Source organism: Hyla sarda, chromosome 2, assembly GCF_029499605.1.
Source record: "Hyla sarda isolate aHylSar1 chromosome 2, aHylSar1.hap1, whole genome shotgun sequence".
In the NCBI taxonomy this organism is placed as follows: Eukaryota; Metazoa; Chordata; class Amphibia; order Anura; family Hylidae; genus Hyla; species Hyla sarda.
Window position 1 is genome coordinate 49,775,601 of NC_079190.1, and position 27,398 is coordinate 49,802,998.

Here is a 27,398-nt window from a genome sequence, read left to right on the forward strand (position 1 = left end):
ATAATAGTGCCAGACACTGTATCTGTTACGCCGAGCGCTCCGGGTCCCTGCTCCTCCCCGGAGCGCTCGCATCGTTCTCCTCTCTGCAGCGCCCCGGTCAGACCCGCTGACCGGGAGCGCTGCACTGACATTCACGATGGGGATGCGATTCGCATAGCGGGACGCGCCCGCTCGCGAATCGCATCCCAAGCCACTTACCCGTCCCGGTCCCCAGCTGTCATGTTCTGGCGCGCGTGGCACCGCTCTCTAGGGCGCGCGAGCGCCAGCTCTCTAAGATTTAAAGGGCCAGTGCACCAGTGATTGGTGCCTGGCCCAATCAGTCTAATTAGCTTCCACGTGCTCCCTGTCCATATTACCTCACTTCCCCTTCACTTCTTTGCCGAATCTTGTTGCCTTGTGCCAGAGAAAGCGTTAGTGTTGTCCAAAGCCTGTGTTCCAGATCTTCTGCTATCCTCATTGACTACGAACCTTGCCGCCTTCCCCGACCTTCTGCTACGTCTGACCTTGCCTCTGTCTAGTCCTTCTGTCCCACGCCTTCTCAGCAGTCAGCGAGGTTTAGCCGTTGCCGGTGGATACGACCTGGTTGCTACCGCCGCAGCAAGACCATCCCGCTTTGCGGCGGGCTCTGGTGAAAACCAGTAGCAACCCTAGAACCGGTCCACCAACACGGTCCACACCAATCCCTCGCTGACACAGTGGATCCACATCCAGCTAGCCGAATCATAACAGTAGATCCGGCCATGGATCCCGCTGAGGTGCCGCTGCCAAGTCTCGCTGACCTACCCACGGTGGTCGCCCAGCAATCGCAGCAAATTGCCCAACAAGGACAGCAGCTGTCGCAGTTGACCGCCATGTTACAGCAACTTCTGCCACTGCTACAGCAGCAACCATCTCCTCCGCCAGCTCCTGCACCTCCTCCGCAGCGAGTGGCCGCTCCTAGCCTCCGCTTGTCCCTGTCGGACAAATTTGATGGGGACTCTAGACTCTGCCGTGGCTTCTTGTCTCAATGTTCCCTACATATGGAGATGTTGTCAGACCAATTTCCTACAGAACGGTCTAAGGTGGCGTTCGTAGTGAGTCTTCTGTCTGGAAAGGCCTTGTCTTGGGCCACACCGCTCTGGGACCGCAATGGTCCTGCCACAGCCACAGTCCAGTCCTTCTTCGCTGAAGTCCGTAGTGTCTTCGAGGAACCAGCCCGAGCTTCTTCTGCCGAAACTGCCCTGCTGAACCTCGTCCAGGGTAATTCTTCAGTAGGCGAGTACGCCATCCAATTTCGTACTCTCGCCTCCGAATTATCTTGGAATAACGAGGCTCTCTGCGCAACCTTTAAAAAAGGCCTATCCAGTAACATCAAGGATGTGCTGGCCGCACGAGAGATTCCTGCCAACCTGCAAGAACTTATACATTTGGCCACCCGCATTGACATGCGTTTTTCTGAAAGACACCAGGAGCTCCGCCAGGAAAAAGACCTTGATCTCTGGGCACCTCTCCCACAGTATCCTTTGCAATCTACCCCTGTGCCTCCCGCCGAGGAGGCTATGCAAGTGGATCGGTCTCGCCTGACCCATGAAGAGAGGACTCGCCGTAGGGATAAAAATGTATGTCTGTACTACGCTAGTACCAAACATTTCTTGGTGGATTGCCCTATTCGTCCTCCACGTCTGGGAAACGCACGCACGCACCCAGCTCACGTGGGTGTGGCGTCTCTTGGTACAAAGTCTGCTTCTTCACATCTCACTGTGCCCGTGCGGATTTCTCCTTCTGCCAACTCCTCCTTCTCAGCCGTGGCCTTCTTGGACTCTGGTTCTTCTGGAAATTTTATTCTGGCCTCTTTGGTGAATAGCTTCTGCATCCCGGTGACCCGTCTCGTCAAGCCGCTCTACATTACTACGTTCAACGGAGTTAAGTTGGACTGCACTGTGCGTTACCGCACAGAGCCCTTGCTTATGAGCATTGGACTGCATCACGAGAAAATTGAATTTTTCGTCCTGCCCAACTGCACCTCTGAAGTCCTCCTCGGTCTGCCATGGCTCCAGCATCATTCTCCCACCCTTGACTGGACCACCTGGGAGATCAAGAATTGGGGTCCTGCTTGCCGCAAGAAATGCCTCACGTCTGCTCCCAGTCCCGTCTGTCGGGCCTCAGTGTCTCCTCCTGTGCCTGGTCTCCCCAAGGCCTATCAGGACTGTGCAGTGCCTCCTCATAGCCCCCGTCCTGGTGACACTCTGCCCCATGACAAGCTTCACCCTCTGCCCCCCCTCCCCATTCCCACTTCTTCTGAACTACCTGCCGCTGGTGTAGCTACCCAGGACTTTTTGTTCCGAAAGGAAACTCAAGAGGCGCCCCCTATGTTCTCTTTTCATTTGAAGGGACAAGGAGACAAAAAGAGGGGGAGACCTAAGGGGGGGGGGGTACTGTTACGCCGAGCGCTCCGGGTCCCTGCTCCTCCCCGGAGCGCTCGCGTCGTTCTCCTCTCTGCAGCGCCCCGGTCAGACCCGCTGACCGGGAGCGCTGCACTGACATTCACGAATCGCATCCCAAGCCACTTACTCATCCCGGTCCCCAGCTGTCATGTTCTGGCGCGCGCGGCTCCGCTCTCTAGGGCGCGCGCGCGCGCGCGACAGCTCTCTAAGATTTAAAGGGCCAGTGCACCAGTGATTGGTGCCTGGCCCAATCAGTCTAATTAGCTTCCACCTGCTCCCTGTCCATATTACCTCACTTCCCCTTCACTTCCTTGCCGGATCTTGTTGCCTTGTGCCAGAGAAAGCGTTAGTGTTGTCCAAAACCTGTGTTCCAGATCTTCTGCTATCCTCATTGACTACGAACCTTGCCGCCTGCCCCGACTTTCTGCTACGTCTGACCTTGCCTCTGTCTAGTCCTTCTGTCCCACGCCTTCTCAGCAGTCAGCGAGGTTTAGCCGTTGCCGGTGGATACGACCTGGTTGCTTTGCGGCGGGCTCTGGGGAAAACCAGTAGCAACCCTAGAACCGGTCCACCGACATGGTCCACGCCAATCCCTCGCTGACACAGTGGATCCACATCCAGCTAGCCGAATCATAACAGTATCCTCTGAATATAATACTGCCAGACACTGTATTCTGTGAATATAATACTGCCAGACACTATATCCTCTGAATATAATACTGCCAGACACTGTATTCTGTAAATATAATACTGCCAGGCACTGTATCCTCTGAATATAATACTGCCAGACACTGTATTCTGTAAATATAATACTGCCAGGCACTGTATCCTCTGAATATAATACTGCCAGACACTGAATATAATACTGCCAGACACTGTATCCTCTGAATATAATACTGCCAGACACTGTATTCTGTGAATATAATACTGCCAGACACTGTATCCTCTGAATATAATACTGCCAGACACTGTATTCTGTGAATATAATACTGCCAGACACTGTATCCTCTGAATATAATAGTGCCAGATACTGTATTCTGTGAATATAATACTGCCACATGCTGCGCTCTCTGAATATAACCCTGCCACACACTGTGCTCTCTCAATATAAACCTGGCACACACTACACTCTCTCAATATGATACTACCACACACTGTACCTTCTGAATGTAATACTACCACACACTGTACCTTCTGAATATAATACTATCACACACTGTGCCCTCTGAATATAATACTACCACATACTATGCCCTCTGAACATATTACCGCACACTGTACCCTCTGAGTATAACACTGCCACACATTGTATCCTCTGCATATAACATTACCACACACTGTGCCTTCTGAATAGAATACTGCCACACATTATATCCTCTCTATATAATACTACCACACTGTACCCTCTGAACATAATACTGCCACACATTGTATCCTCTGTGTATAATACTAACATACACTGCACTCTCTAAATAAAATACCACCACACACTGTGCTATTTGAATTTAATACTATTCCACACTGTGCCTCTGAATATAACCTTGCCATACAGTGCGCCCTCTGAATACAATAGCGCAACATATTGTGGCGCATAAAAACTGTACCATGACAGAAATTCCTTTATAATATACACCATACCTCTGAAATGCAGAACGCTCAGTGCCCCTCACATATAGTAATAATGCCCCCGGTCCTGTGCCCCCTACATATAAAATATAGCAATGCCCAGTGATGTCACAGTACAGCGATAATACATTGACTGATGTCACAGTACAGGGATAATACACTGAATGATGTCACAGTACAGGGATAATACACCAGTGATGTCACAGTACAGGGATAATATGCAGTGATTTCACAGTACAGGGATAATATATACAGTGATGTCACAGTACAGAGATAATACAACAAGTGATGTCACAGTACAGGGATAATACACAGTGATGTCACAGTACAGGAATAATACACAGTGATGTCACAGTATAGGGATAATACACCCAATGATGTCACAATACAGGGATAATACGCAGTGCTGTCAGCATACAGGGATAGTATGGAGTGATGTTACGGTACAGGGATAATATGCAGTGATGTCACAGTACAGGGATAATACACAGTGATTTTACAGTACATGGATAATATGCAGTGATGTCACAGTACAGGGATAATACACATAATGATGTCACCGTACATGGATAATGCACACAGTGATGACACCATACACAGAATAATACACACAGTGATGTCACAGTACAGGGATAAGACACACAGTGATGTCACAGTACAGGGAAAATACACAGTGATGTCACTGTACAGGGATAATACACACAGTGATGTCACTGTACAGGGATAATACACACAGTGACGTCACAGTACAGGGAAAATACATATAGTGATGTCACAGTACAGGGATAATACACCCAATGATGTCACAGTACAGGGATAATATACACAGTGATGTCACAGTACAGGGATAATACACACAGTGATGTCACAGTACAGGGATAATACACAGTAATGTCACAGTACAGGGATAATACACACAGTGATGTCACAGTACAGGGATAATACGCAGTGATGTCACAGTACAGGGATAATACACAGTGATGTCACAGTATAGGGATAATACACCCAATGATGTCACAATACAGGGATAATACGCAGTGCTGTCAGCATACAGGGATAGTATGCAGTGATGTTACGGTACAGGGATAATATGCAGTGATGTCACAGTACAGGGATAATACACAGTGATTTTACAGTACATGGATAATATGCAGTGATGTCACAGTACAGGGATAATACACCTAATGATGTCACCGTACATGGATAATGCACACAGTGATGTCACCATACACGGAATAATACACACAGTGATGTCACAGTACAGGGATAAGACACACAGTGATGTCACAGTACAGGGAAAATACACAGTGATGTCACTGTACAGGGATAATACACACAGTGATGTCACTGTACAGGGATAATACACACAGTGACGTCACAGTACAGGGATAATACATATAGTGATGTCACAGTACAGGGATAATACACCTAATGATGTCACAGTACAGGGATAATATACACAGTGATGTCACAGTACAGGGATAATACACAGTGATGTCACAGTACAGGGATAATACACACAGTGATGTCACAGTACAGGGATATAACGCAGTGATGTCACAGTACAGGGATAATACACATAGGGATGTCACAGTACAGGGATAATACACCCAATGATGTCACAGTACAGGGATAATACACACAGTAATGTCACCGTACAGAGATAATACACAGTGATGTCACAGTACAGGGATAATACACACAGCGATGTCACCGTACAGAGATAATACACAGTGATGTCACAGTACAGGGATAATACACAGTGATGTCACCGTACAGAGATAATACACAGTGATGTCACAGTACAGGGATAATACGCAGTGATTTCACAGTACAGGGATAATACACACAGTGATGTCACCGTACAGAGATAATACACAGTGATGTCACAGTACAGGGATAATACGCAGTGATTTCACAGTACAGGGATAATACTCAGTGATTTCACAGCACAGGGATAATATGCAGTGGATTCACTGTACAGAGATACTACGCTGTGATGTCACAGTACAGGGATAATACACACAGTGATGTCACAGTACAGGGATAATACACACAGTGATTTCACAGTACAGGGATAATATGCAGTGATGTCACAGTACAGGGATAATACGCACATTGATGTCACAGTACAGGGATAATACACATAGTGATGTCACAGTACAGGGATAATACACACAGTGATGTCACAGTACAGGCATAATACACACAGTGATGTCACAGTACAGGTATAATACGCAGGGATTTCACAGTACAGGATAATACACACAGTGATGTCACAGTACAGGGATAATACACACAGTGATGTCCCAGTACAGGGATAATATGCAGTGATGTCACAGTACAGGGATAATACACATAGTGATGTCACAGTACAGGGATAATACACACAGTGATGTCACAGTACAGGGATAATACACACAGTGATGTCACAGTACAGGGATAACACACACAGTGATAGTTACATAGTTACATAGTTACATAGTTAGTACGGTCGAAAAAAGACATATGTCCATCAAGTTCAACCAGGGAATTAAGGGGTAGGGGTGTGGCGCGATATTGGGGAAGGGATGAGATTTTATATTTCTTCATAAGCATTAATCTTATTTTGTTCCAGGAATGTATCTAATCCTGTTTTAAAGCTGTTAATTGTTCCTGCTGTGACCAGTTCCTGAGGTAGACCGTTCCATAAATTCACAGTCCTCACGGTAAAGAAGGCGTGTCGCCCCTTGAGACTAAACTTTTTTTTCTCCAGACGGAGGGAGTGCCCCCTCGTCCTTTGGGGGGGTTTAACCTGGAACAGTTTTTCTCCATATTTTTTGTATGGGCCATTAATATACTTATATACGTTTATCATATCCCCCCTTAAACGTCTCTTCTCAAGACTAAACAATTGTAACTCCTTTAATCGCTCCTCATAGCTAAGATGTTCCATGCCCCATATTAGTTTAGTCGCGCGTCTCTGCACCCTTTCCAACTCCGCAGTGTCCCTTTTATGGACAGGTGACCAAAACTGAACAGCATATTCCAGGTGAGGCCGTACCAATGCTTTATAAAGGGGGAGTATTATGTCCCTGTCCCTTGAGTCCATGCCTCTTTTGATACATGACAATATCCTGCCGGCTTTGGAAGCAGCAGCCTGACATTGCATGCTATTCTGTAGTCTGTGATCTACAAGTACACCCAGATCCTTCTCTACCAGTGACTCTGCCAGTTTAATCCCCCCTAAGACATACGATGCATGCAGGTTATTAGTACCCAGATGCATAACTTTACATTTATCCACATTGAACCTCATTTGCCAAGTGGATGCCCAGACACTTAGTCTATCCAAGTCATCTTGTAACTTATGCACATCCTCTATAGACTGTACCGTGCTACAAAGCTTGGTGTCATCTGCAAAGATAGAAACAGAGCTGTTAATACCATCCTCTATATCATTGATAAATAAATTAAACAACAGCGGTCCCAGTACTGAACCTTGGGGTACACCACTAATAACCGGGGACCAATCAGAGTACGAATCATTGACCACCACTCTCTGGGTACGATCCATGAGCCAGTGTTCAATCCAGTTACAAACTAAAATTTCCAAACCCAAAGACCTTAACTTACCTGTCAGACGTCTATGAGGGACAGTATCAAATGCTTTAGCAAAATCCAGAAACACTATATCCACAGCCATTCCTCTGTCAAGGCTTCTACTCACCTCTTCATAAAAGCAAATTAGATTGGTTTGACAACTTCTATCCTTAGTAAACCCATGCTGGCTATCACTTATAATACAATTATCCCCTATGTATTCCTGTATGTAATCCCTTATAAGTCCTTCAAACAATTTACCCACAATGCACGTTAAACTTACCGGTCTATAGTTTCCTGGGGAAGACCTAGAGCCCTTCTTGAAGATTGGCACCACATTCGCCTTGCGCCAGTCCCTTGGCACAATACAGGGATAATATACACAGTGATGTCACAGTACAGGGATAACACACACAGTGATGTCATAGTACAGGGATAATATACACAGTGATGTCACAGTACAGGGATAATATACACAGTGATGTCACAGTACAGGGATAATATGCAGTGATGTCACAGTACAGGGATAATATGCAGTGATGTCACAGTACAGGGATAATATACACAGTGATGTCACAGTACAGGGATAATATGCAGTGATGTCACAGTACAGGGATAATACACACAGTGATGTCACAGTACAGGGATAATACATACAGTGATGTCACAGTACAGGGATAATACACACAGTGATGTCACAGTACAAGGATAATACACACAGTGATGTCACAGTACAGGGATAATACGCAGTGATGTCATAGTACAGGGATAATACACACAGTGATGTCACAGTACAGGGATAACACACACAGTGATGTCACAGTACAGGGATAATATGCAGTGATGTTCAGTACAGGGTTAATATGCAATCATGGAACAGAACAGGATTAGAATTCACAATTGGGGTGGAGGATTGGCAGGGGTCAGGGCACAGTATTTATAGTGTTACCGGTGTAACCTGCCTGTCATTCCATCATCCACTGTTCTCCTGCAGTCTGGTCCTTCCTCTGACCCCAGCAGGCCTCCATACAAGTCTGTAATCACATGACAAGCAGGGGGAGGAGCTGAGCTGGAGGCCGACATCGCTGTGTGTATGGCAGAGATTCCCAAGCAGAGTGTCTACAGATACCCCAAAACTACAACTCCCAGCATGTACGGACAGCGTTTGGCCGTCAGGCATGTTGGGAGCTGTGGTTTTCAACAGCTGGATGCACACTGCCTGGGAAACACTGCTGTATGGGGGCAGTGAAGGATGAATGGGGTGACACCATTGTGGGATAGCTTACTACTTCCTACCTGATGTGGCTCACACTCCCCCCGGAAGATTGGAATATGAGGCCGGGATATGAGGACAGGATATAATGTTGTGAAATTAGGACGGGATATGAGGATGGGATATGAGGACAGGATATGATGTTGTGAAATTAGGATGGGATATGAGGCCGGGATATGAGGACAGGATATAATGTTGTGACATTAGGATGGGATATGAGGACAGGATATAATGTTGTGAAATTAGGATGGGATATGAGGCCGGGATATGAGGACAGGATATAATGTTGTGACATTAGGATGGGATATGAGGACAGGATATAATGTTGTGAAATTAGGATGGGATATGAGGACAGGATATAATGTTGTGAAATTAGGATGGGATATGAGGACGGGATATGATGTTGGGAAATTAGGACGGGATATGAGGACAGGATATGATGTTGGGAAATTAGGAGGGGATATGAGGACGGGATATGAGGACAGGATATGATGTTGGGAAATTAGGACGGGATAGGAGGACGGAACATGTTGGGAAATGAGGATGGAATATGAGGATGAGATTTGAGGATGAGTTTGTCATTGTTGCTTTTAGGTTTGAGTATGAAGACAGAGTAATGCCGGGTGCATAGTATTGTGTAAATGTATTAATGATTGTAAATATATGAATATCTGTCAGAAACTTCTATTACATCTTCCTCCGATTGCTGCTTCTCCATGTATACTTCACATTGGGGCAAATAACAACTAGGTATCAATCTTCATGTCTACAGCACATAAGTAATAGGTATCGACCAGGAATATCAGAGGTGAAATCATTTATCTTAATGTTCAAAATTGACTTGGAAATATAAGGGTCTGCAGGTGGTTATGTGATACGATTCCTGTAGAGAAACTATCGAAACAGATCTCTATAAATGTTCATTCTAATAAAAGTATTTTTGTTACTTCCCCTTTATTAAAAAATATGTCCTATTTACAGGGCCAGTGTCTTCAGCAATAGGCAAAGAAGGGTTTGCCTTCCCCCCATGTAACAGGCAACTGGTGTGGACCCACTGTGCCACCCAACTGACTGGCTCGGGGTCACTCCCGAGAGCGCTGTCTTAGTTGTCCTCCTGGCTTTAATATTCTATGCCCCTTATGGAATTTGGATTTCCCTACAGATGGCTACAGGTTAACAACTTCTGAGAGTGGTTAAGATGTGAGTGATGGCTGACCCAGGAGGAGGTCCAGGTACCAGCAGAGATCTTAGGCTGGCATCATACTAGTGTAGTTAGGGACAGGCAGACAGCTCAGCGTGGACAGTAGATATTTTTAATATAAGTAATACCAGCGCTTGAACCACAGGGTAAGAAAATAGGGGAAAGTATATATGACGTGCTTACTTTCATGTATCTCCTGCAATGCTATTCAACTGGGATCCTCCAGATGTGTCTAAAAAACATGAATATGAGGAGCTATTTCATTAATAATCTAGTGTTAAGGACAGTAAGTTAATGTAAATAGTGAATATGGGAATTCAGCTCACTTGCAGCGGAGCGACGTTCTGCATCTTCTAGGATTTTCTTAATAAAGTGACTTGTGCAATCTCAAAAGGTGTCCAATATCCACTGGGTATAGATTGTTCGGTATCTGTTCGGCAACAGCTATTTAGGGATAAAATACAACAAAATAAGTAAAGCCAATATCACCACACTGGGAGAAACGTTCTGCAGACTCACTTATCTATTGCGATCCTAGGTGCGCTGTGTCTGCTCAAGGTATAAGATTCTCTGTAATATCATAGGATATGTTCACAGGGTGGTCCGATTTGTACTGCCGAAAAGAACAAGCTTAGCTCGTAAAATACTGTTTGTCGGAATAAGGTTATAAACACATTGCCGCAAAAAATGCTATGCTCTAAGTAATTGTAAGTTGTTTCATTTGTACTCCCAATAGTCTATTATACAGCGCAATGCTCTGCAGAGTTCTTGTGCCGTATAGAGTTATCTATAGTGGTACCTGAATACTATTTTTCGTTGTCTTCATACGTTAGAACTCAGAGCCAGGGGCTTGGTCGGGCAGTAGTGGGGCTGCCTGGCCACTGGGTCGCTCCCCCCATTGGGCACGGGGTCTCGGAGCCAGTGGTCACCGCCCGGCGCTACGCCAGTGTCAGGTTAGGGACCTACTCTAACTAGGTGGCTTGTACTTTTTGATCAAAATGTATACTAACAACCTGTTTGTTTTTGAAATTATGCTGAGAAGCAAGTAGATCAAAATACAAATGGTGGATGTGCGGCTGTGTTTCTCTTTTTGTGTTATACGTTAGAACTCCACTTCTAAGATTGCTTGCGTGGTTATGTATATGTAGTAGGATCGGGAGACAGCCCCGGCCGACGGCGTCTCAACCGATCTCCTGCCCGTTAGAACTCCGGAATCGCGCTCCTTGCCTGTGAGTGACGTCACTATTGGTTGCAGAGGAGTACAAAAAAAATCCAACACGTTTGAGTAACCTGCCTGTCACCTTCGTGGGGGATGCAATCTCCTCCATTCCTTGTAAGGAGATCGGTTGAGACGCCGTCGGCCGGGGCTGTCTCCCGATCCTACGACATATACACAACCACGCAAGCAATCTTGGAAGTGGAGTTCTAACGTATGAAGACAGCAGAAAATAGTTTTCAGGTACCGCTATAGATAACTCTATATGGCACAAGAACTCTGCAGAGCATTGCGCTGTATAATAGACTATTGGGAGTACAAATGAAACAACTTACAACTACTTAGAGCATAGCATTTTTTGCGGCATTGTGTTTATAACCTTATTCTTACAAACAGTATTTTACGAGCTAAGCTTGTTCTTTTCTGCAGTACAAATCGGACCACCCTGTGAACATATCCTATGATATTACAGAGAATCTTATACCTTGAGCAGACACAGCGCACCTAGGATCGCAATAGATAAGTGAGTCTGCAGAACGTTTCTCCCAGTGTAGTGATATTGGCTTTACTCATTTTGTTGTATTTTATCCCTAAATAGCTGTTGCTTTGACCTTGTAGATACCGAACAATCTATACCCAGTGGATATTGGACACCTTTTGAGATTGCACAAGTCACTTTATTAAGAAAATCCTAGAAGATGCAGAACGTCGCTCCGCTGCAAGTGAGCTGAATTCCCATATTCACTATTTACATTAACTTACTGTCCTTAACACTAGATTATTAATTAAATAGCTCCTCATATTCATGTTTTTTAGACACATCTGGAGGATCCCAGTTGAATAGCATTGCAGGAGATACATGAAAGTAAGCACGTCATATATACTTTCCCCTATTTTTTACCCTGTGGTTCAAGCGCTGGTATTACTTATATATTTCCTATTTTTGTGAGGCGTACGGGAGTTCCTTGGGGTTTATTTTTTAGAGTTGCATGTGTATATTTATATATATAGTAGATATTTTTAGTCCGGGGCCTTTACTTAAAGGGGTTATCAAGGAAAAAAAACTTTTTTTTATATATCAACTGGCTCCAGAAAGTTAAACAGATTTGTAAATTGCTTCTATTAAAAAAAATCTTAATCCTTTCAGTACTTATGAGCTGCTGAAGTTGAGTTGTTTTTTTCTGTCTAAGTGCTCTCTGATGACACCTGTCTCGGGAACCGCCCAGTTTAGAAGCAAATTCCCATAGCAAACCTCTTCTACTCTGTGCAGTTCCTGAGACATGCAGAGATGTCAGCAGAGAGCACTGTTGCCAGACAGAAAACAACAACTCAACTTCAGCAGCTGATAATTATTGAAAGGATTAAGTTTTTTTTAATAGAAGTCATTTACAAATCTGTTTAACTTTCTGGAGTCAGTTGATATAAAAAAAAAAAAAAAAAGTTTTTTTCCTGGAATACCCCTTTAAGAGGTAATATGGTACAGGGAATCAGGCAGAGGTCAAAGGCATAATATGGAGCACTTCACAGAAACATCTTTACTTGGAACAATGGTGCGCTAGGAACCTATTGGTCAGTCAAGGAGAAGCCGGCGTGACTGCCTGATAAAGGAAGTGCTTGAAGGTGACTGGCTCTAGACAAAACTTGGGTGTGCGCTGGTCTTTAAATTGGCAGAAAGAGAGAGCATGTGCACTACAGTGGTCCCTCAAATTACAATATTAATTGGTTCCAGGATGACCATTGTATGTTGAAACCATTGTATGTTGAGACCAGAACTCTATGGAAACCTGGTAATTGATTCTGAAGCCACCAAAATGTCATCCAAAAATAGGAAAAAGTGAGGATTAAACAAAAATAAGTAATAACTAATATAGATAAAGCAAATCCTTACATATAAAAGTAAGAAAGATCTGCTGGGAGCTGTAAATCACTGTCTATGTCAGTGTTTCCCAACCTGGGCGCTTCCAGCTGTTGCAAAACTACAACTCCCAGCATGCCCGGACAGCCAAAGGCTGTCCGGGTATGCTGGGAGTTGTAGTTTTGTAACAGCTGGAGGCAACCTCTCTGGGAAACACTGGTCTATGTAGAGGACAGGAGCTTCTTCAGGGTCCTGTACAGAACACGCAGTGTCCTTAAAAAAGGAAAATGGAGCCGCCCTCAACTGGTGTCCAAAGGAGCAGCTAACCCTGGTACAGGTAAAGAGTACAGAACATGTAATACCTCCCTGTACTGTAGGGGGCGCTACCAGACACCAGTCAGTGCATACACTTTAGGAAAACACAGGTTTTACCAGTGAAATATCCATTCTGATTGGTTGGTTCTTTCAGTCATTGACACATTTCACAGATCTGGACTGTCCGTACATTGTATGTTGAGTCTGGTTTCAAGTTACAATGGTCAAGAAAAGACCATTGTATGTTGAAACTATTGTATGTTGAGGCCATTGTAAGTTGAGGGATCACTGTATATGGGCAGGAGCTGAAGCAGTGGTATGATGGCAAGAGGGAGCAGGGCCAGATGCAAAGACTCAGGTAGCCCAGCGGCATAGTACATTGGTGAGAGTGGGACATGCCAATTGACATTTTTAGCCAGTTTTTCTTGCAAATCTACAGTAGCTCTCATACAGTGCCAGGATAATACTGCCATATACAGCCCCCATAATACACCAGAGGATGCCCATATACTGCTGCAATTCAACTCTTAAATAAACCGACTTTATAGAGATTAAAGTTAAAGGGGTTATCCAGGAGAAAACTTTTTTTTATATATCAACTGGCTCCAGAAAGTTAAACAGATTTGTAAATTACTTCTATTAAAAAATCTTAATCCTTTCAGTACTTATGAGCTTCTGAAGTTGAGTTGTTCTTTTCTGTCTAAGTGCTCTCTGATGACACGTGTCTCGGGAACCGCGCGGTTTACAAGAGGTTTGCTCTGGGGATTTTCTTCTAAACTGGGCGGTACCCGAGACACGTGTCATCAGAGAGCACGTAGACAAAAAAAGAACAACTCAACTCCAGAAGCTCATAAGTACTGAAAGGATTAAGATTTTTTTTAAATAGAAGTAATTTACAAATCTGTTTAATTTTCTGGAGCCAGTTGATATATAAAAAAAAGTTTTTTCCTGGATAAACCCTTTAAAGCTCTTGAGTCCCAATGATAAATTTGCAACAGGGCCCCCATCTACCATTTGTTATCATTTTCCGGTGTAGCTACACCCCTTACCATATACCACTAAATAACACTGGGTGGTTTAAGTTTACTCCTGTGGTTCCTGTTCTCAGGACACCCCTAGTATTTTTAGGCTGTGGGCAATAATCCAGTTTGCCGCATTCTTATTGGTCCTTCCTCATTCAGGCTTCCCTGCTATTGGCTAAAGCTGATAAAAATTGACATTAAAATTCTACAATTTCCCTGCAGCACCATAGAAGAAATTAGCTGAACATAGGACTCCCAGTCACTAAATGTGATCCTCTGCGCTCTGGGATGTGCCTCCAGGAGGTGCCCTTTAAACCAGCATCTATTATTACTATTGTATACGAATATCTACTGTGTTATATTGATAGATGTATGATTGGCCATGGTTAAAAATACCTTGTCTATTAGGTTACAAATAATAACTTTTTGTTATTTATGACATGTTCTGTATTTCAGGTCCCGGGCTGGTAGAAACCTTTGGTCAACAGTTCCAGATACATTCTGATAAAGGAAAAATGCTGTTTTCCGTGGATGAAAAAGAAGTTCTAGTTGGAACAGACAAGCTGAGAGTCACAGGTAGGAAGACAAAAATAGGGCTCTGGATTCATTTAGCTCCATGTTAATGTCCTTTTTCTACCTGTTGACTTCATTGGGTGGAGGGGTCGATGGCAGGGAATCTGCGGTGAAGTGCGGGCAGGGTATGCAACTCTGAGCATGCCCTTAAAGGGGTACTCTGGCGCTTAGACATCTTATCCCCTATCCAAAGGATAGGGGATAAGATACCTGATCACGGGGGTCCCGCCGCTGGGGACCCCCGTGATCTTGCACGCAGCACCCCAGTTAAAATCAGTCCCCGGAGCGTGTTCGCTCTGGGTCTGATTACTGTCGATCACGGGGCCGGCGGCGCGTGACGTCCCGCCTCTGCCCCCGTGTGACGTCCCGCCTCTGCCCCCGTGTGACGTCACGCCTCCTCCCCCGTGTGACGTCACGCTCCACCCCTCAATGCAAGCCTATGGGAGGGGGCGTGACGCCCCCTCCCATAGGCTTGCATTGAGGGTAGGGGCGTGACGTCACACGGGGGAGGAGGCGTGATGTCACACGCTGCCAGCCCTGTGGTTGCAGGTAATCAGACCCGGAGCAAACCAGCTCCGGGGACTGATTTTAACTGGGGTACTGATGGCAAGATTACGGGGGTCCCCAGCAGCAGGACCCCCGCGATCAGGCATCTTTTCCCCTATCCTTTGGATAGGGGATAAGATGTCTAAGTGCCGGAGTACCCCTTTAAAGGGGCAAGTGGCATGAGCCTCATAGGGTTTTTTTTCCTTCCTCTGGATCAACACAGTCGAAAGAAAGAATTCTGAGCTGACAACAATCTGAGCTGGTGTGTAAAATCCTTCCCCTCTCTGTTATCTCAAACAGTGAGAGAGCAGAAAGTATATCTAACAGATTTATCTTATCTTTCTGTGAGTAGCAGCTAAATAATAGGACATTTTTAACGCAAGCTATTTAGAATTTTTCATGTTGTATTCAGGAAACAAATGAACAATAAAAAAATCAGGACAAGAGTGTCCATAGCCTTTAAAGCTCAGCTCAAAATTACTAAAAGTTTAGCTTCATTTGTTTTCTTGACATTGAGTGTTCCCATATGGCTACTATCTTCCTTGTCTTGTACTCAGCTAGGCTTCCCTTTTCCACATCTACAAAAATGCTTGTAACAGCATTGTGACAAGTTGGTATGCCAACGACATAGTGTAAAAAAAAACAAAAAAAAACAGAGTAGCGTGTCACCAACCATGTTGGTGGTCGCTACATCTGTGTATATACTATATTTATCATGTAATACATAGGATTGATGCATGTTGTTGTTATACTGCTAACTGAACTTGCTCTTTGGGGTTGGTACTGTGGTGAGGGTGTGATGAGGGAGATGGAATTACCCAAGGGGCAGATGGCATTAACCCCTTGTGTTCGTGACGCCAGGGCATGGTTTATCCTCTACACTACCCGAAGGTATACCGCTGGATCCTGGGCTAGGCACGGGGGCAAATAATGACTCCGACACCAAGTTACGGAACAACGGCAGCTTTACTGAGTCAGACAGGTGTAACAGTCTATACAGCTTAGCTAGGCCCACGGAGGTGACCAGTGACTTCAGAGACCTTAGGGCTTGCTGGGACTTATAGTGGACTTGGACAATTTGGATGCAGGCCACGCTGACATGAGACAGGATGACTTGGACTGAATTGACGAAGACAGACTATGACTGAATTCACCACTTCTGTAGCTTTCCATGCTTTGACCAAACCTGTGGGTCAATGGACTTGAGAATCCGTGGCTGCCTGACTGACTTTAGGCCTCCTCTGGACTCCAGACACACCTAGGAATTGATCTCACTGCAACTCAGCAAAGACTAAGAGCACAAGAGAGTGAATTAGCTCCACTGGGTTACAAACACATTAATCACATGTCAACTATTCTTAAGCTATAACACATTCTAGGCATAATACATTATATAACATATATACAAATGAATATGCCAGGGGAACAGGTGCAGGGGGGGCCCCAGGGGACACTGCAGGGAGGCTGCCTGACAGGGCAGCAAGGGTACAGGGGTGCAACTCCTGTACTGGTTCACCACAGTACCCATGGTACCCGGAGTTCATGGCCTGGTCCTGTGACTGCCTAAAACCCATGGGTTGATCATTTACCTAGGTGGAGGCAATAGTTTTGCACCTCTTCCATGAGGTGGCACTTGGTTTTGTAAAAAAGCAGAAAGGCCAAAAATCAGTGATTGTACATTACTGCTGTTATAAATGAGTGTTGAGCAGTGCTGCGGCTGGTCTGTAGGCACATGACATGTGGATCATAGTATAGGCTGGTGAACATATATAGGAAAAGGTAGATAGCTATCAGGCATTGCTGAGCGACGAAGACTAGCTCATGCTGCGAGATCGATATTCTGTCAGTAAGACACCTGCTGCTAACAGAAGGGTGATAAGGCTGTGCGGCTTCAATGTGTAGAGTGAATACTTCAAAAAGCAAGTAGAAGTGGAAAGAAATGCACTCACCACAGCTACAACCCGGAGCAATAGGGTATTTATTCCAAGATGCAGGTAAAGCAGCAAAAACAGTGGAAAGGCAATTCCATGAAGCGGGGAGTGAGAGCAGCCGCTCTCAGGACCAGGGGCACACAGGGGGAGTGGCAACTAATTATAAAGATCCTATTGCTCGGGGTTGTCACTGTGGTGAGTGCAATTCTTTCCACTTCTACTTGCTTTTTGAAGTATATGCTGGTGAAGCTGAGAGTGGAATAAGAGTAAGAGAGAGCCCCAAGAGTGTGAGCAGGCCACTAAGTGAAGAAGTCGCTGGTGCCTGCCCTCTCCAGACCGGTGCCTTGAGAGGGCAAGAGATAGACAGTGGTATTGTTATGCAACAGTTATCTTTGTGCCTCCCTTTGTTTAGCCCTTCCAGTTGAGTAAAGAAAAGTTAAAGGAGTACTATCATGCAGGTCAACTTATCTCCTATCCAAAGGATAAGTGTCTGATCGCAGGGTGTTCTGACCACTGGAACCCCCCTGATCTTCTGCACGGCACCCCGGCTCTCCACATGAAAAGGGCATGTTGACCCCTGCACCAAGTGGCGGCTGACAAGCCCCCTCCATGTATCTCTATAGAAGAACTGGATAAAAAACAATGTTCGGGTATCTCTGGCTCTCCCATAGAGATACATAAAGGGGGCATTTTGGACGCCGCTTCATGCTGGGGTTGACACACTCCCTTCCTGGGGACTCATGGGATGCCTTGCAGCAGATGACAGGGGTCCCAGTGATCGGACCCCCTGTGATCAGGCACCTATCCCCTATCCTTTAGATAGAGGACAAATTTTCCTGCACAATAGTACTTACCAGCTCTATAGCTTTTGCAGCAATTCCTGAAACTGGACTTACAGGACAGTGGTCAAAAAGAGTGTACTGGCATTGTGGGGAGGTAGCTGACTTCTGGACAGTCATACGGGACTTACATTATATTTTTTCATTATATTCCGTGTACTCCGTCCTCGTCCCCTTCTCCCATGGTGGCTTTGAAGGGTATACATCTGGCCTTATTGGTCGGAGTGAAGTATTTACTGAGACACTGGCTTAAAGATACGGTGCCGACCTTGTCGGCAGTCATAGATACCCTGCTTAGTCTACTCCACTTCGAATCCATGGAGACGCTTAAGGACCCTGACAAACATGCCAAGGAATTCTTCTCTAAGTGGCGAATAGTTATTGAGAAGGTTATGTCTGAAGGGGATAGGCAACACCTGATGGCAAAATATAAAATCACTAAATTGTATTCTTTGGGGGAATCAAAGGACTCCCTTGGGGTACTCAAAGTGGCGAAGACTCGACCAACTAGGCTGATCCCATCCTTCTGACACATGACCACCTTCTTTCCTTTTATTTTCTTTACCTGTTTGATTGGATTAGTGACCTTCTCTGTATTCTGCATTAGGTGACCATGTCTGTGTTTGCCCATTTCCATGTGTTTTTTTTTTGCTTCTTCCTCCATGTTGCCCTGGTTAATTACATAAAGGTTTCTTATGAACCTTAATGAAGAGCACAAACTTTGTTAGGATTAGTTAGTTGTTTTTTTCTTCTTTGTTTCTTTTGTTTTAGTTATTGTTCTGGATCCTAGAGGGATTTTCTCTGCAAGGGAGTATCTGCTGTCATTTGAGCTGATATGTGTATTGATTATACTGCTTTTGTCTTTGTACTCCTTATTTTATACGTCCCTTTTCATATTGTATACAAACATTGTAACTCTTTATGATGCAAAATAATACAAATTGTTATTATAAATAGTGATGAGCGGCATAAGCCATATTCGAATTCAGGATATTTTGCAAATATATGGATGAATATGCGTCGTTTATTCACGGAATTTGCATATTCGCTATGTTCGTTCTTTTTTTATGCAAAAATTCGTAATGACATTCGCAATGAAATTCGTTAATATTTGCATATTCGCACATATTCACCAAAAATTTGTTACAAATATATACCACTATATTCTAAATATTTGCGAAATCGTGATGTGCCGATATTCGCAGTAAAAATTAGCATTTCGAATATTCGCCCTCAACACTAATTATAAAAAATAAAAATAAAAAAAAGGTGTATTGACCTGAGAGTACAAGAGTGCGAATCACAAATGAAGGCTGTCCTGCAAACTGGTTTTGCAATTAGTGAGATTTAAAAAAAAAAAAAGCATTCTCCTAAATTTATCACCAAATATACGTTGACAATTCTGTCAGACTTTATGTACAAAATCAACAACTGCCCGCGGCAGACTGTACTGTGTGAACATATTTTTAGGTCTGGATGGGTTTTAGCCTCTAGGTGTAATAAGAATGTCTGCATTCATTGACAGCAAACACGGTGAAGAATTGACAGCAAGAACGTAAAGTAAAATAGTAAGTTACAGAATGTTTTGGTAAATCATAATAGAAATCAAATAAAGTAAATCAGCTATATTTACATTAAACTGTAGAACCCCTAATGCCGAAAATACCTGAATCATTTATTGGTAAAGGGATAGTCCAGGGGAACTGAACTTACCGGACACGTATACTTTGTCTACAGGATAGGGGATAAGTGTCTAATCGCCTGGCGTCTGACTTGCCGGGACCCCCCTCGATCTGTCCTCTACTTACCCATCCTCCGCGTGCTCCTGTCCGCTGGACAAGCGCAAGTGATAGCCACTTAGTTAATTACCAGCCACAGCAATGTCCTACCACAGCCGGTGATTGGCTAAACAGGCCGTCACTTGTGCTTGTCTAGGAAAGTGGGGGCCAGAGCGCACCAAGGACGGGTAAGTAGATGGGGCCCTGTACAGAAAATCACAGAGGGCCCCAGCGGTCTGACCCCCCTCTGCGATCAAATCCTGTGGATAGGGTATAAGTGTATGATAAGTTTATTTCCCCCAGACTACCCCTTTAACAATGTACAGAATTTAAGGAACAATTAGTTTGGAAAAAGTGGTGGCAATTCCTGCCCCTTCATCCAAACCTCCACTTTCCTCCGGCCTCTGCAGCTGCCCCACCATGTCCCAGACAACCAAGGAGGTGACGTTTCTTACAAGGAGAGTAAATTGCTCATTTCAGTCTCATTTGCTGCACACGATAACCTTGTCCCAGACTTAGATGGAAGGTTTGAGGTCTTGGTGAACAGTTCACTGACATTACACAACCCATCTATTAATGGCTTGTTCTGCCATTGTTATTTTTCATGGATTGCTTCACAAACTCAGTGGGGAAAATCTACCAAAATTGGCACGAAGAAAAAGTGATGTAGCAACCAAGATGCTGCTTTCACTTTAAAAATGGTCTGAAAAGTTGCCATGGCAACAATTCTAATTTTTTTTTTCCCCCCAGCAGTTTAGATAAAATAAATAATCCTCAGTATACTATAGCTGGTGCAGTTATCAGAGTCAGGTCCATTTTTTCCTTAGGATAAGGTCACACAGAGAGAATCCGCAGCTTATTTCACACTGCAGATGCGCCGACAGCAGTCACAAGAGTGAGCTCCCTGCTGTAGCTGGGTAGGTCTGTGAGTCTTCTTGTAGCGACAGATTTCCTGCTGTAGACACAGTGCCTGCTCGTAGCAGATACGCAGCAGGAAATCTACTGCTACGAGTGGACACACAGAGATAACCAGCCACAACAGGGAGCTCGCTCTTGTGACTGCCATTGGCGCATTGGCAGCGAGAAATATGCTGCAGATGCGCTTGTGTGACCCTACCCTTATAGGAAACTGACAAGAGCATCACCCCCACTAACCTGTTGATATTGCCTGTTAGTACCAGTGACACTGATCTAAATGGTGTTTACTTTATTTTTCTAGTTGCTGCTATTCCTGATATATATAAAAATCATAATAGCTAAATGATGCTCTTGTTGAACTCAGGGAATTTCCTAGCTTCAAGGAGAACTCGTTCTTCTGGTCTGTCAGCCCCTGATTCATACCCCCATAGTGAATATTCATACTCTCCCTTGTCTGAACATGCTATGTGCCAAGATCCCAAACATGCAGTGATAGTCCAGGCCGGCTGTGCTGGAGATCTCACACGCAGGATCACAGCACGTGGCAGCTACGGGCAGAAGAGAGAGAGTATGAATATCCACTAGGGAAGGTGAATCAGGGACCATCTGAGAAGAAGAACCAGTGCACCTTGTAGTTATATCAGGAATGGAGGCACCTAGAAATATAAGTTAAACACAATTTTGACCAGTAACACCTGCTTTAACACAGGCAGCACTAGCAGGTTAGTTGATGATGATGCTCTCAGCTTCCCTTTAAAGGGGTACTCCAGTGGAAAACACATTTAAAGAAAATTAAACTCATGCCAGAAAGTTAAACAGATTTGAAAATGACTTCTATTAAAAAATCTTAATCCTTCAGGTACTTAGCTGCTGTATGCTTAACAGGAAGTTCTTTTCTTTTTTAATGTCTTTTCTGCCTGACCACAGTGCTCTCTGCTGACACCTCTGTCCATGTCAGGAACTGTCCAGAGCAGGATAGGTTTGCTATGGGGATTTGCTCCTATTCTGTACAGTTCCTGACATGGACAGAGGTGTCAGCAGAGAGCACTGTGGTCAGACAGAAAAAAAAATTCAAAAAGAAAAGAACTTCTGTAGTATACAGCAGCTGATAAGTACTGGAAGGATTAAGATTTTTAATAGAAGCAATTTACAAATCTGTTTAATAAAATAATAATTTCCACTGGAGTACCCCTTTATGGTTGTTTTGGTGCTGTCCCACTCTAATTCCAGTTTATTTTTAATTTAATTTCTTTTTCAATATGAATTTAAGGTCGTTCAGTAGGTCTGTGCTGCAATACCAGACACTACCCATGGACAGGAGGGGCACAGTTATAAAGGGAAGTGACTGTCTTCCTCAAATCCTGCACAGCCTATTTAAATAGCCAGAGGCAGACAGATAGACTTTAGTATTTTATAGTAAGTATTAGGTCTTACACTGCTTGATTCACAGTCTAGGTCTCACTACTACTCTGTAATGTCTTAAGTATAAACGTATAAATCTTTATTGAAAATGTTTTACATAAAAAACATATAGATGCAAAAAAAGTGAAGTATTGCAATGGAACTCCAACACAAAAATATCTGGCGCAGAGTAAGAATAATACATACAAATGAGTACATAGAAATTGTCCACACCCTATATATAGCAATCTATGGAATAATACAGTTTAGCCACTGTGGGCTATCCATACAAATGCTGCATAATAATGTATCAAGATTAGCTAGTAATATAGCCAAGAACTGGTATATAGCCAGGTCTGAGAGTGCATAGTGAAATACAATGATATTGGGGACAACATGTCTAAGTATTCAGTAAAAGTCAATGTGTAACCTACCCATGTGGGATAGCGAACTCTGCGACCGACCCCTACGATCGTTTCGGTTTCCCTTTTTCAAGAGGTACTCGAAACCGAAAAGGGAAACCGAAACGATCGTAGGGGTCGGTCGCAGAGTTCGCTATCCCACATGGGTAGGTTACACATTGACTTTTACTGAATACTTAGACATGTTGTCCCCAATATCATTGTATTTCACTATGCACTCTCAGACCTGGCTATATACCAGTTCTTGGCTATATTACTAGCTAATCTTGATACATTATTATGCAGCATTTGTATGGATAGCCCACAGTGGCTAAACTGTATTATTCCATAGATTGCTATATATAGGGTGTGGACAATTTCTATGTACTCATTTGTATGTATTATTCTTACTCTGCGCCAGATATTTTTGTGTTGGATTTCCATTGCAATACTTCACTTTTTTTGCATCTATATGTTTTTTATGTAAAACATTTTCAATAAAGATTTATACGTTTATACTTAAGGTGGTGTTATAACTCCAATTTCTCTGTATACATTCATTTATGGAGTTCCCCTGTCCTTGACAGGATTAGTACACACTCCCCTATGGGTGCCATTGGGGCACATGGGAGTGTATGGTGTATTTTTTTAGGACTTTGGTATTCATTACTCTGTAATGTCATCAGTGTTGCTGCTGCATCTAAGGTTGTTCCATAGAGGTACAAAGGTACTAAATCTCCCCTTCTGTGTGTATGCAATGTATGGGAGACATCATGGAGGCTAGTCTCCACCCACTACCTCAGGGATAACTGCAAAATAGAGGTGTAAAAATGCCACATAGAAGTTATATAATGCTATACCACGAACAAAAAATGGCTATTTTAATGCCATAATTGATCCCCTTCAAGATCGCTTACACCAACACAAAAAAAAGGATGTAAAATATTTATTTTATTAAACATAGATCAAAAACTACATAGATTTAAAATCGCAGCATGAAAATATTAAAACAAAGGCATTAGAGGTACAGAAGAGTGGAGATGGTACAGGTGGCACCAGTACATAGGTCTAAACAGGAAAACAAGCTTTGTCTCAAAAACGTATATGCAGGACATAATGGGATAACCACAAATAAAGTGAAGAGGAGGAATACAAGAGACACAGATGTAAGAACATAAAAGGACCAAAGCAGCTAAGCTCACCACGGAAATAAGCTGAAAGTAACAGAACCTCCTGCCATGTATGCTGCCCAATACCTTACCAACTCAAACCCCAACGTACTTTTCACTTGTGCTTTGTCAGGGGGTGTGTCAGACATATGGGAAATACCCCATATGTGGATGTAAAGTGCTCTGCTGACGCACTACAATGCTCAGAAGGGAAGGAGCGCCATTGAGCTTTTGGTGAGGGGTTTGGTTGGAATAGAAGTGGGAGGCCATGTGCATTTACAAAGCCCCCGTGGTGCCAGAACAGTGGACCCCCCACATGTGACCCCATTTTAGAAACTACACCCCTCAAAGAATTCAATAAGGGGTGCAGCGAGCATTTACACCCTATTGGTGTATGACAGATCTTTCGAACAGTGGGCTGTGCAAATGAAAAATAAAATTTTTTATTTTCATGGACCACTGTTCCAAAAATCTGCCAGACACCTGTGGGGTGTAAATGCTCACTGTACCTCTTATAATATTACATGAGGGGTGTAGTTTCCAAAATGGGGTCACATGTGGGGGGGTCCAATGTTCCGGCACTATGGGGAATTTGTAAACACACATGGCCTTCAATTTCGGACACATTCTCTCTCCAAAAGACAATGGCGCTCCTTCTCTTCTGAGCATTGTAGTGCGCCAGCAGAGCACTTTACATCCACACATGGGGTATGTTCTTAAAATGGTGATCCAAATTTTGGGGGGCTTTTTTCCTATTCTCCCTTATGAAAATTAAAAATGTAGGGTAACACCAGCATTTTATTTTCACATCCAACTTTAACGAAAAATCGTCAAACACCTGTGGGGGGGGGGGGGGGGGGGGGGCTGTGTAGGGGTATGTGTATATGTAGTGTTTTACTTTTTATTTAGTGTAGTGTAGTGTTTTTAGGGTACATTCACATGGGCGGGTTTACAGTTAGTTTCTCGCTGGGAGTTTAAGCTGCGGAGGAGAATTTGCCGCATCTCAAACTTGTAGCAGAAAACTCACTGTAAACCCACCCGTGTGAATGTACCCTGTACATTCACATGGAGAGGGGGGCAAACCTCCAGCTGTTGCAAAACTACATTTTGCAGCATGCACTGACAGACCATGCATGCTGGGAGTTGTAGTTATGCAACAGCTGGAGGCACATTGGTTGTGAAACACTGAGAGCTTGTTACTTAACTTAGTGTTTTGCAACCAGTGTGCCTCCAGCTGTTGCAAAACTAGAACTCCCAGCATGTACAGTCTTTCAGTCCATGCTGGGAGTTGTATTTTTGCAACAGCTGGATGCACACTGGTTGCGAAACACTGAGTTTGGATACAAACTCTGTTTCACAACCAATGTGTCTCCAGCTGTTGCAAAACTGCAAGAATCAGCATGCATTGACAGTCAAAGGGCATGCTGAGAGTTGTAGTTTTGCAACAGCTGGAGGCACACTGCTACAACTCTCAGAATGCCCTTTGGTAGTCTGTGCATGTTGGGAGTTGTAGTAATGCAACAGCTGGAAGCACATTTTTTCATTAAAAAAATGTGTCTCCAGCTGTTGCCTAACTACAACCCCCAGCATGCACAGACTACCAAAGGGCATGCTGGGAGTTGTAGTTGGAACTCCAGCTGTTGCAAAACTACAACTCCCAGCATGCCCTTTGTCTTTGCATGCTGAGAGTTTTTGCTAAGCAACAGCAGGAGGTGAACAGGCCTCACCTCCTGCTGTATCCTGCTGCCGGAACCGCTGCTGCTGCCACCGATCCTGCTGCTCCTGTTGCCGCACCAGAGGGGACCCCCGCCAGACCAGGGAGAGGTAAGAGACCCCCGCCAGCCCTGATCGCCGCCATGATCACCGCCCCGATCACCGCCTAGCAGGGTCGTGATTGGTTGGTCTTCCCGACTGATCAATCACGTGATTGTGAGGCAGTACCCGTGCCACCGCCACGCCACTCCTGCTTGGTAAGGGTGAATGGGGCTGTCTTTTTTTCCGGGTCACCAGAGACTCGATTGACACGGAATCACCACAAATCGCCGGTCTGAATTGACCAGCGATTTGCGGCGATCGCCGACATGGGAGGGTGTCAGGACCCCCCCAGGGGTTTGCACGGGGTGCCTGCTGATAGATATTAGCAGTCACCCCGGACCAGTGCCCGCCTGGCGTGCGGCGGGGACCGAAATTCCCACGGCATACAGGTACGCCCATGGTCCTTAACCCCTTAAGGACTCAGCCCATTTTGGCCTTAAGGACTCAGACAATTTAATTTTTACGTTTTCATTTTTTCCTCCTCGCCTTCTAAAAATCATAACTCTTTTATATTTTCATCCACAGACTAGTATGAGGGCTTGTTTTTTGCGTGACCAGTTGTCCTTTGTAATGACATCACTCATTATATCATAAAATGTATGGCGCAACCAAAAAACACTATTTTTGTGGGGAAATTAAAACGAAAAACGCAATTTTGCTAATTTTGGAAGGTTTTGTTTTCACGCCGTACAATTTATGGTAAAAATGACGTGTGTTCTTTATTCTGAGGGTCAATACGATTAAAATGATACCCATTATTATATACTTTTATATTATTGTTGCGCTTAAAAAAAATCACAAACTTTTTAACCAAATTAGTACGTTTATAATCCCTTTATTTTGATGACCTCTAACTTTTTTATTGTTCCGTATAAGTGGCGGTATGGGGGCTCATTTTTTGCGCCATGATCTGTACTTTTTTTTGATACCACATTTGCATATAAAAAACTTTTAATACATTTTTTATAATTTTTTTTTAATAAAATGTATTAAAAAAGTAGGAATTTTTGACTTTTTTTTTTTTTTCGTTCACCGTACGGGATCATTAACATTTTATTTTAATAGTTCGGACATTTACGCACGCGGCGATACCAAATATGTCTATAAAAAATGTTTTTTACGCTTTTTGGGGGTAAAATAGGAAAAAACGGACGTTTTACTTTTTTATTGGGGGAGGGGATTTTTCACATTTTTTTTACTTTTACTTTTACATTTTTTAAAAAAATTTTTTACACTTGAATAGTCCCCATAGGGGACTATTCATAGCAATACCATGATTGCTAATACTGATCTGTTCTATGTATAGGACATAGAACAGATCAGTATTATCGGTCATCTCCTGCTCTGGTCTGCTCGATCACAGACCAGAGCAGGAGACGCCGGGAGCCGCATGGAGGAAGGAGAGGGGACCTCCGTGCGGTGTTATGAATGATCGGATCCCCGCAGCAGCGCTGCGGGCGATCCGATCGTTCATTTAAATCACGAACTGCCGCAGATGCCGGGATCTGTATTGA

General features: G+C 44.0%; 1 protein-coding gene across 6 annotated transcripts in view; it reads left to right on the plus strand.

The window, feature by feature from the left end:
* The window catches only part of SGCG (sarcoglycan gamma), a 321,504-nt gene that overhangs the window by 264,831 nt on the left and 29,275 nt on the right, over positions 1-27,398 (plus strand). For all 6 annotated transcript variants that reach the window (XM_056561751.1, XM_056561752.1, XM_056561755.1 and 3 more), the window contains exon 5: positions 14,970-15,089. In XM_056561751.1, the coding sequence (XP_056417726.1) occupies positions 14,970-15,089 (120 nt within the window). The remainder of the gene's footprint in view (positions 1-14,969; positions 15,090-27,398) is intronic.